Source organism: Papaver somniferum, unplaced genomic scaffold (assembly GCF_003573695.1).
Source record: "Papaver somniferum cultivar HN1 unplaced genomic scaffold, ASM357369v1 unplaced-scaffold_81, whole genome shotgun sequence".
Taxonomy (NCBI): Eukaryota; Viridiplantae; Streptophyta; class Magnoliopsida; order Ranunculales; family Papaveraceae; genus Papaver; species Papaver somniferum.
In genome coordinates, this window is record NW_020651082.1 from 6390237 (window position 1) to 6402828 (window position 12592).

The following is a 12592-nucleotide window of genomic DNA, read 5'->3' on the forward strand; positions in this document are numbered from 1 at the left end:
TCTCCCTAGTCAAGAATTGCCGGTCTAAAAATCTTTGTTTTTCAACGGTCTTTTGATACTCTATCAAAGTATCCAAAATACCTTCACTTGCTTCTCTTTCTTTGGCAACTTTTCTCGCTGTTCTTGCAGAGTTTCTTCCTAATTATTTTCTCTTAATCGCAGCATTGCCATTCGAGTTGGAATTGTTGTTTGTTGTGGTTTCTGGTGAAGAAAATGGATTCTCCGAAGGGGATAGATGATTGAGATGGTTGTGAAGCTGGCGTTGAAGGTGGAGAAGTGTATGGTGAACTTGCAGGCATATTCTGCATGTGTGCTAATACTTCTGGATTATATTTAGGAAACACTTTCAAAATATGATAACAACTTTGATAACCAAATTTTTTCCCATGTTTGTGGTGCCAATCAGTTCGACACTTTCTTTCGACATCAACATCGACAAGACCGCTCGCTCGAGCACGAGCAGCTTGCATTATAGCAGCAACATACAAGGCAACTTGGGCGTTGATTATAACAAAGCGAACGGACAATCCATTTGCATCACAATCGTTGATGTTCATAGTTTCTTCACGAAATTTAGCAAACATGTTATCCCACAACTTGTGTTGTTGGGCACCATCGATGCTATCTTGTGTAAAGAAGACATAGTTTATGCAAATGCTTTCATCTTCGACTACGATAAATTTTGGACCCCTATTTTTCTTATGTTTATTAGATTAAGACATATTAAAGAAATTATATAATGCGAGTGAATGAAAAAGATGGATGATGAAATTTATTATTTCCGTTCCTTTTTTTCTCTTTTTCTTTCTCTCTCGTTGGACATATCGTATAGAATACAAACATGTTGAATGAAGCCTATTATATGTTAGTTTTGTCTTTGGGCATTTATGTCTTAATTATTTTTATGTTAGTATACACACTTGTGTCTATACGCAGCAAACAAATTCAAACATGATGAAAACTATGGTACGGGGGAGTAACCATCAAACAAAAAAAAATGGTACGGGGGCGTTACTAAGTGATAGTTCGATGGGTGGAAAGGGAGTGAGATTTAGACCTTAATATCTATTCTTCTCGGGCAAACAAAGATCAAATTTCATTAACATTATCAGTCATCACTGAGATTGAGACTGTCTGTCTCCAGTTTCTCAACCAAATTTAAGGGTCTTTTGGATTTTAGTCACACTGTTTGTCACGGAATTGTTAATGTCAGATCATTGTCGCGCATGGTGCAGTGGGCAGTGGAATCATTTCAACTTATCCATATTTACGTGTCGTCCCAAATATTCATGCTTAGGGGAATCCGTTTGACTAGAAAAAATAAGCTTCATTCCTAGAAAAAAGTGAGGTAATTGTTTGTGCCATCGAGTCCTAGACTAGACTAGCTGAATTTCAAATCTATAAATAGCCCAACACTAAGCATCAAATCTTATTCATTGCTGAATCATCATAAGTAGCTCACAGATCAGGTAAAGTCTCACTCGGTATCCAGGAGAGAAGATTACAGAAAAAACAAAGATAAGAATTTTTGTAACAAGTTGGTGTTAGATATCTCAATTATGTTCGTCGCTGTGACAGTATTTCGGGGGCGGAAGCACCCGATAGCAGAGCGTGAGGCAGAATCGCAATTTTAATTTAAAATGCGTGATGGCTGTTGAATATGTCAGTTGTTGATGAGCAGACACCTCTAGGAGACATGAAATCTCTTATGAACAGGGTGATAATTTATTTTATTTTTCCCGTTTTTCTATGAAAGCACATCAAACTAGCTTACCATTTTCTTCCATTCTATTAGCATCATCAAATCCTAAAATGACATGTTCTTGATCGGGTGAAAGAAAATACAATCGATTACAATGTTAGGTTTACTAAACCCCGAAGACATAATTCATTAACCAATGGTGTTCCAAAATTTTCAATTTAGATAGGTCGAATTATTGTCTAAAAGATGAGTCACTGTACACCGTTCTCAATAGTTGATATAAAATAAAAGCTACTTAGTGAATTTTCGAGTCCGTCTATACTAATTATATAACTTACGTTGTATAATGGGTATGAGTTGGAACGGAAATTTAGTGTGCAGATTTTGTTCAACTCTTTTAGCTGCCACATCCCCTCTGGTAGCTTTAGTTCGAAAGTTCACTTTTAACCTTAATGTATTGTATATCGGTGTAAAGATTTGACCGACAACTCAATCTCTTTGTTCACATGTATTGAAGCTAGAAATGGTAGTATTTGGATGAGTACCCATGTCTATTCGGTATTGAGAGCTGTTGATTAAGTCATTTGTTCGGAGGTGGCCCAAGAATTAGAGATGAGCAATGGATACGGATTCGATACCACGCGTGTATTTGTGTGGGTCCCTATATTAGTGACGACACTTTTTGATTGAACTGGGGAACTGCTATTTCTGTTTCAGTGTTACGTAACTGTCGTAACTTTCAGCAAATAGAATTGTAATCAGTTGAATGTATGTTGTCTTCTTATACGTGGAGTTTCCAACAGATGAAAAAAAAAACATGGAGCTGGTTCCTAGCTACCGCATTATAATGTCATGTTCGAGTTTTCAATTGATGTGGAGCTCTTTGAACCGTTGAAGCTTGTTCGTCCTATCTTTCTTCCGGTTCTTCCATTCATATACTTTTTTTTTTTGGATTGGAAATAATTTGCTATTTATGTACTAAAATAATTTGCATTAAAAGCACAATGATTCAAGAAAATTGTAAAGGACAACGCCCGGGAAATTAGTATTGTTTCTTTTTTGCAGGGTAGGAAAGATATCCGAAACTTTTTTTTAATGGGAAGGAAGATATATATATGAAGGATCAATCAACAAATATTGCCGCATTATGCCATGAACATATCATTCCTTAGCAGTGATCACTTGTACGTACATATACCATCAGTTACCACAATGACTGTAAGAACCGCATCATTCGCCAACCTCAATATTCCAAGTTAACTGATGAACTCAAATATGCATGAATCTCTTTTTTAATTACCACCTCTATGTGGCAAATATAATAATTATCATCTGTTGGCACCATTTTGTGTGCCGCTTCATCTAAACTGCACTTTTGGATTCTCAAATACCTCTGCGCGCAGCATTTCCACAGGAAGAGTGCCGTCGTCTCCGTGGCCAATTTGCTCTCTATCTCTGCTCATCTCACTGCTCTTAAAGTAACAAAAATGACACTTTTGTCTTTTTTGTAGGACAGATTGTATGTACAGTAAAGTAGCTAGGACGGGACATTGAATACAAACACCTGCAAGACAAATATGCTTGTTTAAACTGTGCAGGTTGAATGGAGCCCATTATATGTGAGTTTTGTCTTGCGGCATTTATGTCTGATGTCTTCATTCTTTTGTGTTAACAGTCCAGTGTCCACAGGCAGCAAACAAATTCAAATATGATCAAAAGCCATTTACCCAGCCAACATCTCCATTTTATTTTCTTCATGGAGTATTATGGTCTGTACGTTGAAGCCAGTGGACTAGTGGAGTATTATGGTATGTACGTTGTTGTGATACATGCCATTACTAATGAGATGCCTATCAATTTCTGACACTCTTTTGTATACCTTGCGTGTATATATATATATATATAATTCTTTTTGTCATCATTGTGCAGTCTTTGTCTTGCCTTCAACACAAAATATAAAGAATATTTAACCATATACACAAAATGATTTACTATATACCCAGTTATTTTCTGTTTAGATGACAATAAACATCAAGAGATGAAACCACGTAGCGATAGGACTAACGTAAACTGCATGTGTGAGGTCAATATGTGAAGGTGCTCTACTGTTAAGCAGATTATAGTGTCAGTCAAGTGCACTCTCTTTAATTAGTTGGTTGTTCATATTTGGGATCCTAATAGTCGGTTAATTAAAACTTGATTTTGACGTCATTCAGCCTATTGTAACTTGGCTACGCAATCAGCTTGATGAAGATCTTTTGAAGTGTTTTGCATGCATGAGGAACTAGTTCATCTAGAGTTCGAACTATAAGCATGTTCTTCATGTTGTGTAGTTTTCACACATAAGTTCATATTCATGTGGGATAATTGTCTTCAATTTAAGTGAGTATGGCCCCCCTGCTACTAGAGATATTTTTGGAAACGGCAAGATATATGTTGATGAGATCGATTGATCATGTTACAGTGTTACGTGGTTATCACACATTTTGGCAAATAGAATTTCAAACTGTCATCTCTTTTATTAATATCTTGTCGTCTAATACGTGGATCCTTTACTATGGTATAATTTACATTGAAATGGACTTTCTTAACCGATTTGAATCGATATTGTTACATTCTAATTCAGTCACGTTTTCATGTTTTAATAATTGAGCACTTTCCTTTTTTTGATTATTATCAAAGGAAAGGAGAGGATTCTTCTTTTGGCAAGCTTTTGGTAGCACGTTACCGGAGTTTAACGTCTTTCAAGACATTATCGACTGTTCATATTCTTAAGTGATTTCATGCATGGAACCTTTGGGAGGTACTGTAATCCTGTGATAGTTTCCATAAGGGCTGGTATATCTACTTTGATATATAGTTGCACTTTAGTAATACAGCATTTGGCAAGAGATGTGTTTTTTCTGCTTAATTATTTCATTCGTATACATCAATTCATTCTCAAATTAGTTCTGCATGAACTGGCCTTCCCTGAGCTGGTGTTGAAGCTTATTACTCCATGGCCTGTTACCGCATTTCTCACTCTTGGGAATCATAGTCATGACTGTCTTTTATATATATTTAGTAACTTCTTGGGTTTATGGAAGGATCGTGTTATCTTCAGAAGCTTTCAAAATAGAGATCAAGACGATGAAAATAAAGTAATGTATTGTGAAAGCACTTGTATTTCGATGGGGTTTACCTCCTAAAGCTTTCAAAGGGTTGTTCTTCAATGATCCTTGTTGCAAACTGGGAAGAAAAGTTTATCACGTTTACGGATTCATCATTTTGGTTTCCGGTGTGTCTTTAGTTTTTCTGCTCGGTCTAAACTTTTATAAGTACTAAGCTGGCTCTATGTTCTTCATTTGGCCTCCTCGGCACTATGATATCAACTTTTACCTATCCCTCCACATGCAAATACGATTTCATTATAGATGCTAACGTAGCACCATGAGATGCAATAATTCAAAGAGCAAACATTTGAGGAGGAGTAACAGGCTACTCTCTCCCCGTTATGCTTACCAAATCGAAAAACAAAATCATGAAAATGATAAGAAATGAAATAAACAAAGATTTACACGGAGACAACTAAAACTCAATGCTTTAATCTCGAGAAAAATGGAGGTCTCATTATTTTTGTATCTACTTTGATACCACCTCATATTTCTCTCGTACCAGATACTCCATTAACTTGCAAAGAGACGCGCATCCTAATGAAAACCATTGGAGCTGCAACTTCTCAAGCAAAAATAAATCTCATTTCCATATCCATGCATACCTATTGCAAGCCGAAGCAATTTGTTCTTTAACTGACATAAACAAAATATAAACACTTTTTTTAAATGCCATATCAGAAACAATTTTTATTTTTTCTACTACTAGTACTACTACCTAAAGCTCTCTTGAGCTCATCTGGCTTACAATGTAAACTAAGAACTCCACCTTGCCCAAATCCAAATTCTTGCTCAGCTTTCTCCAACAGTTTCAAGAAGGCAGGATTATTACTGAGACAATCCAGTTCAACTACGAACCTATTGGCTTCATTTCCTTCAGTTGGGATTACCGCAATCTGCCCTTTCTTCACGTCGTATGGCAGTTCCATGGCTTTCATTTTCTCGTTTTCAACAGACGTGCTATGCTTATAAACATCTTGCTTTTTCGCTAATGGCAAGATACACTTTTTAATCATAAGCTTAAACATCACAATTGCTCTCTTTTGATGGACTCAGTGTGAGAATATGGATATGTCTGAGCTAGTGTAGTATGGTATTTATAGGAGTAGTATTATGTTTAGCTTACAAAAAATTTGTCCTTGGTAATTTTTTCCACCATTTAATGTCATTAATGACTTTTTTTTTTTCTACATTATGGGGTCCAACGTCATAATTATCCAGTTTTCTGCAGATGATGCGCAGAGAACCAAAGGCCGCCCAATGTTCTTGATCAACCTATCTTTCGTGCATAATGGAGGAATGATTAAAGACCAGGAAGTGGAGCAATTGGAGTGTCTGACAACGCATGAGGCAGTGAACTGGGCAATATCCAAGAATCTCTCTAAAGTTATCTTTGAATCTGATAGTGAAGTTCTAGTTAAGTCCATAAAGGAAGACACCTCTTACGTTCATTGGCTAAATCAAGGATTAGTCCTAGACATTAAGTCTTTATTTCAGAGTAAAGTTCATTTTGTTTGTCAATCAATCAACAGAACTAAGAATAGAGTTGCAGATTTAATTGCTACGAAGTGCAGAACTAGTGGCACTAGTTTTGAATGTGTAGACAATTTTCCCTTGGACATTACTTCATGGATCCAAGGGGATATTACAAGATGTACTCTATCCGATTAATCAATAGATTCTTCTTTGAATCAAAAAAAAGAACACCTATCTTTCGTGCTTCATCCATTTACATGAGGATATTTTCATAACACTGAATATGATCAGCGAATATTTCCTGAAGGACGTCGATAAGTATCTGTTCTAACAGAGCCGCATTTGAAGTGGTAACGGTCATCTCTTACTCCAATGTAGCGTGGTTTGGCAACGGCACCACTTCAGGGCTGTTAATGGACGTTAGGGGTCAACAGTGCCTACAACAACGACCAGGAGGTTCTTAAAGATCATAGAAAGATAACTTCTCTATGTCATTTTCATGTGGAGCCTTGTGCCTTCTGTGATCAGGCCCAGGCGCCCAGACACTGGACCCAAGCAAGCCACTACGGAGTATGGACATGTGGATTTATTTTTTTTGACAAACGAGATAAATAATATTCATACCATCCTAATTAATCTTGCCCACCTAACTGGTAGAGTAATATTCCACCTGACATAGCCGTGTTAGTCAGTAGAAACAATCATGTGTAACTCCTTATGTTCCATTATATTAAGTTTTTGCATCAAAAAAGAAAAAAAATAATAATAATTTGGGCTCAGTATGCAATGCGAAACAGGCAGAATCATCCAGCCAAGGGATTTACCCGTCTACGGAGCTTGGCAGAAGTCAGGTCGATCAAAAATGTAGCGGGAAAAGCAGCATCAGACCCTGCAAGATTGAAATGTATGACATTAAACAAATTAACGGGAAAAAAACTAATGAAGAAAAAAGTAAAGTCAAACAATATGATAACTAGAAATATTTAATGGCTTGCGTTCCTTCCTCCTCCATTGAAGTGTAGACAATATTGACAGCCCAACTCCACAAATCTTTGTTGTTGAAGCATTTCAACACTACCGAATAGACCAAAACGTCTCCATTTTTCATTACACTTGCCAGCGAATAATCGGAGTTCAAGACGCAAGTCACTCTAGTCACCTGGTACTTAGAAAGTTTAACATTATGCAGAGGTTCTAGTCGAAAGGCACCTTTGCAGATGCACAACTATACAACCCTTGCTCAATGTTTTGAAATATAAGTGGGGGATTTTTCGGGTATGTATATTTAAAAACATAATTTTGTAATATTATACCAAACTTAGAGAGATAGTGTGGTGGTATTATTTTGGGCTCCCACACTAAAGACTTGGGTTCAATTCTCACCCCATGCATTTGACCAGGTATATTTATATATCTATATTTATTTTCGTAATACTTTGCGTCACAAGGCTAAAGAATTTTCTCTTGAAAGTTTGATTGTTAAGCTGTTGAGGAAGAAGCTCGGAAACAAGATAAGAAGGAAGAGATTGTCATTGTTTCTAACAATAAGACTCATCCTAGTTTGAAACCTAAGAAGAAGGACCTGAAACCTAACCCGAACCAAAAGAAAGGAGGAAGGCCTAATCAAAACAAGAACCAACACCCATCAAGAAATGGACAGAATTCCAATTCTGAGTTTCTATGTTATACCTGTAATAAACCAAACCACATGGCTAGGAATTGCAGGTTTAACAAAGAAAAGAATAACGCACAAGCTAATGTTGTGGGTGATGTTATAATTGCCATGGTATCTGATCCAGAGTTCTACATGGTTGGTGGATCTGATAGGTGGTGGATAGACAGTGGTGCTTCGCGTCATTGTTGTTTTGATAGGTCCATGTTTAAGACTTATGCTGAAACCAAGGATAAGAAAGTGTTGTTGGGAGACTCTCACTGCACTATGGTGAAAGGTTCTGGTACGGTAGTGTTGAAGTTTACTTTTGGGAAGACACTCATGCTGAAAGATGTCCTTCACACTCCAGAAATGAGAAAGAACCTTGTTTCCGGCTATCTTCTCAACAAGGCTGGATTGTATCAAACTATTGGGTCTGATATTTACACTATAACTAAGAATAAGAGTTTTGTAGGAAAAGGTTATGCTACTGATGGAATGATTAAGCTTAATGTTGATGCTATGAATAAAATTGAATCTTCTGCTTATATAGTTTGCAATTTTAATGTTTGGCATGGTAGGCTTGGTCATGTGGGTAAAAAGTTAGTAAATAACATGAGCTAGTTAGGTGTCCTCCCTGAATTTTCTGAAAATGAATTTGAAAAATGTGAATATTGCAGTCAAGCAAAAATAACCAAAACTTCACATAAATCTGTTGTAAGAGAATCCAAACCACTAGACTTAATACATTCTGATTTGTGTGAATATGAAGGTATCCTAACTAGAAATGGAAAAAGGTATATCATGACGTTCATTGATGACTGTTCTAATTATACTTATGTTTATTTGTTGAGCCATAAAAATGAAGCTATTGAAAAGTTTAAGATCTTTATTGCTGAAATTGAAAATCAATTTGGTAGAAAAATTAAGAGGGTTCGTAGTGATAGAGGCACTGAATATGATTCTGCTCCCTTTACTGAAATTTATCAAACTAATGGCATAATACATGAAAGAACTGCTCCATATAATCCTCAAATGAATGGTAAAGCTGAAAGAAAGAATCGTACTCTTACTGAATTGACTGTTGCTTGTTTGCTTAGTTATTGTGCTGCTTCTCATTGGTGGGGTGAATGTTTGTTGACTGTTTGCCATGTTTTGAATCGCATTCCCAATAATAAAACCAAAATATCTCCTTATGAAATCTGGAGAGGTAGAAAACCTAATGTCTCTTATTTTAGAGTTTGGGGTTGTTTAGCTTTTGTTAGAAAACCTGATCCTAAAAGACATAAGTTAGAAAGTAGAGCTTATGAATGTGTTTTTATTGGTTATGCTCAAAACAATAAAGCTTATAGGTTCTTTGATATTAATAATAAGGTTATTATTGAATCTATTGATGTTGATTTCTTTGAAGAGAGATTTCCTTCTAAATCTAGAAATAGTGGGGGTTCAATACCAAGAACTTTACCTAGTTCTGATTCTGAACCTAGATTAGAAGAACCTAGAAGTGAAGAAACTAGGATCACTGAATTTGAACCTAGATGCAGTAAAAGAGCTAGGACTGAGACAAAAGATAAAAATCCCGATTTTAAATATTACGCTGTAGAGGAAGAACCTTCTAATTTACAAGAGGCGTTTAGTTTTGCAGAGTCTAGTTTCTGGAAAGAAGCTGTAAATAATGAATTGGATTCTCACATGTCTAATGGAACTTGGCGTATAGTAGATTTACCTCCTGGTTGTAAGCCTATAGGTTGTAAATGGGTTTTGAAAAGGAAACTCAAACCTGATGGAACAATAGATAAACACAAAGTTAGACTGGTTGCTAAAGGATTTAGGCAACGAGAGAACGTAGATTTTTTTGATACTTATTCTCATGTTACTAGATTAACATCTATACATGTTTTGATTGCTATTGCCGCTGCTCAAATTTTCTATTAAAGGGGCGTCTTTCTGTTTCATGATTTGGTCTTGATCATAGAGTTCCGACATCTAACGAAGCCCGCGGATTTCCTTGAGTCACTTTTGTTTATGTTATTTTATTCAAATTTTGGGATGATTATCTAGCTTAAAGAAGATCCCATAATCCTTGAGAAGTTATTAACAGTTGCAAACCTTATATCCTTCTTTCCATGTTTTATTATAGGTAATGTATGACCTTTTTAAAAGATTAGAAGTTCATTATTAGAAGGGATATTTCGAGTTTGGTGCCTATAAAATGGTACACTTTCGCGTTTGGTGCCTAACTTTGTCAATATCTGAGTTTGGTGCCCAGTCAACGAATTGGCGTTGATTGACCGTGTTGACCATCCAATTTAGAGTTAAAAATGTGAAATGTCTAAGAAAATTCTAAACTCCTTTTGTTTCACTAACTGTGCCTTATCTTTTACATACTTCATGTTTGAGAAATGAGAGTTGTTGATTTTCATTCACAGTGTTTTAGGTTCCACTCTTAATACCATTGACATCTTCTTTCATTGCTAATCTCAAATCATACACTACTACTGTTATTTTCTCATATGATCACCTGTTTACGGAATTTATTTACCAACGCACTAGGAGCTCGCACTTTGGTCGACAAGTTAGCAAGTTGGGCAACAATTGTTACCGATCAAAAAAAAATAATTATGCAACAATTGTGATCAAGGCAAATGTTAGTAGACTAGGTTGATATGCTCATTTTAGCTAGGCAAGTCTTTAAGCATGTTCTGCTTCTTCTTGGGATTGTTATACAGACAACACCTCGCCATATATTTGTGGTGCCTCATAGGTATTGATTCTTGATGGTTGGGACTGGCTGTATTGATATGCTCATTTTAGCTAGGCAAGTCTTTAAGCATGTTCTGCTTCTTCTTGGGATTGTTATACAGACAACACCTATGAACTGCTTCGTGACAGTCGACAACTTTGACAAAGTTCGTTAGCGGTGGAGTCCGCTGGTGTCGGAAATGATAATGATGAGGGTGCTGGACCTGCTGCTGGAGATATTGTGGAGCGCTGCTGGCGTTGCGCAAGTTCTCAACCATACCAAAACCCTCAAACCCAACTTTTGATAGGTCTGTTTGTGGTGCCATCTGATCACAACTGATAAAAGCTATAAAATTTAAAAATATGAGGTTGCAACTTATAATTAAATCCTTGTTTGCTCATAGTAAAGCAGCAGGTTCACCAACTCCCTTTATATAGTTTTCACTTCCAAATCCTAACCTTCTTGCTGTGTGAAATGGAACTTATCCATTTATTCTGGAACAACTTTTGAATGTGCTGATGCGTATGCATGTGAACGCAATTTGGTGTACTTTCGGTAGTTAGCTAGTGCAACTTAGTATATTCTTCTCTCTCACGTTCTCACTGGCAGCCACAGCCATATCTCATTTATTTTCTTTAATTTATCCATCTTTTTACTCTCACCGTATCTTGAAAATATTTCATCCTATCCATTTGTACTGATCAAGAGCAATCCATTGAAATCTTTGAAAAAGAAAATTCGAGTCTTCGAAATATCTTGAACAACAACACATTGTTAGCAGGTAAAAAGCTGCATTGGGTCTTTCTTTAATAAAAAAAAAAGAATTTCTTTTAATACATCTGGTAGCACAAATTCTTGAAACTGTTCTGCCCCTTAGAGTGACGTCAATGGCTCATCGCCATCATATCAATGTCATCGTCACCATAGTAATAATCATCAAAGTATTCACCACTAGAAATAGCGGCCAAGATACCCGTAGCGGATTTTGAATCATAATTAAAGCCATTTCCATTGTTAGCATCCACGACACTCCAAGCCAATGACTGCTGATTCATTGCGACCCTGCATGATTTAAGCTTTTGAGTTCCTTTGGCCTTGTCTTTCGATTTGCTCCCCGGGTTAATTTGACAATCTGTGCACCGCGCTACACCGCATTTACCAGTGAACTTGGAGTGATTCGTTGGCTTCCTTGACACTTTAGTGTATGCTCCGGCGGTTGGACGGGATTCTAGTGCGTTGACTATTTTTGACTTGGGTGTAGGATTTAATGGTGATGGCAAGACCATGTAGCTCCTAACCATCCCATGCTGTCGACTCTCTCTCTTCATTTCTTCTTTGTGTTGATGGCTTAAAAATTGTATTTGATACGATTGTGCTGCTTCTTCCTCGGTTTATATTTAGCTGGAAAGAAATGAAATAAGAAACAGAAACTTGGTTGGCAAGGAGTTTGCTCAAGTCAAATGCCCTTGCGGAGCAAGTCATCTATGTAAGACACAAATGTACATCAAATCAACCTCCTTAAAAGCCACATTATTTCTCACTCCTCGTCAAGAGTTACGGTAACCTCCCTTTCATTGATCCAATTATAAAATTCTAGATCTTGATTGGCTGAAAAATAACTTATACTTCCTACATTTCGCGGCCATTAAGAGTTATACTTCCTATTTTGTGGCTATACTTCCTACTTATACTCCACATTTAGTGTTGGAATTAAGATCCCTTTTTATACTCTTACACCGCGATAACACGTTTGAAATAAAATCTAAGCTGTTGGATTTTCGATTTTAATTAAATTGTGCCGCATAGAATGTTTCACCAATGTTTAGGAATTTCAATACGTGTGCATTTCTTTCCATGTTTAGAATTTT

The 12592-nt window shown here is 36.5% G+C and overlaps 2 protein-coding genes across 2 annotated transcripts; both read right to left on the minus strand.

Moving 5' to 3' along the window:
* Positions 1-5531: 5531 nt before the first annotated feature.
* Positions 5532-5882, minus strand: LOC113345224 (auxin-responsive protein SAUR32-like). The gene has a single exon (XM_026589028.1). It carries the CDS (start codon positions 5880-5882, stop codon positions 5532-5534), a length of 351 nt encoding a protein of 116 aa, XP_026444813.1.
* Positions 5883-11608: 5726 nt separating this feature from the next.
* On the minus strand, positions 11609-12052 carry LOC113345225. Its single transcript, XM_026589029.1, has one exon. It carries the CDS (start codon positions 12050-12052, stop codon positions 11609-11611), a length of 444 nt encoding a protein of 147 aa, XP_026444814.1.
* Between the last annotated feature and the right edge of the window lie 540 nt (positions 12053-12592).

What these genes read in the sequence shown, in the direction of transcription:
- LOC113345224 (XM_026589028.1), bottom strand. Translation starts at nt 5,882, where the DNA reads ATGTTTAAGCTTATGATTAAAAAGTGTATCTTGCCATTAGCGAAAAAG.
- LOC113345225 (XM_026589029.1), bottom strand. Translation starts at nt 12,052, where the DNA reads ATGAAGAGAGAGAGTCGACAGCATGGGATGGTTAGGAGCTACATGGTC.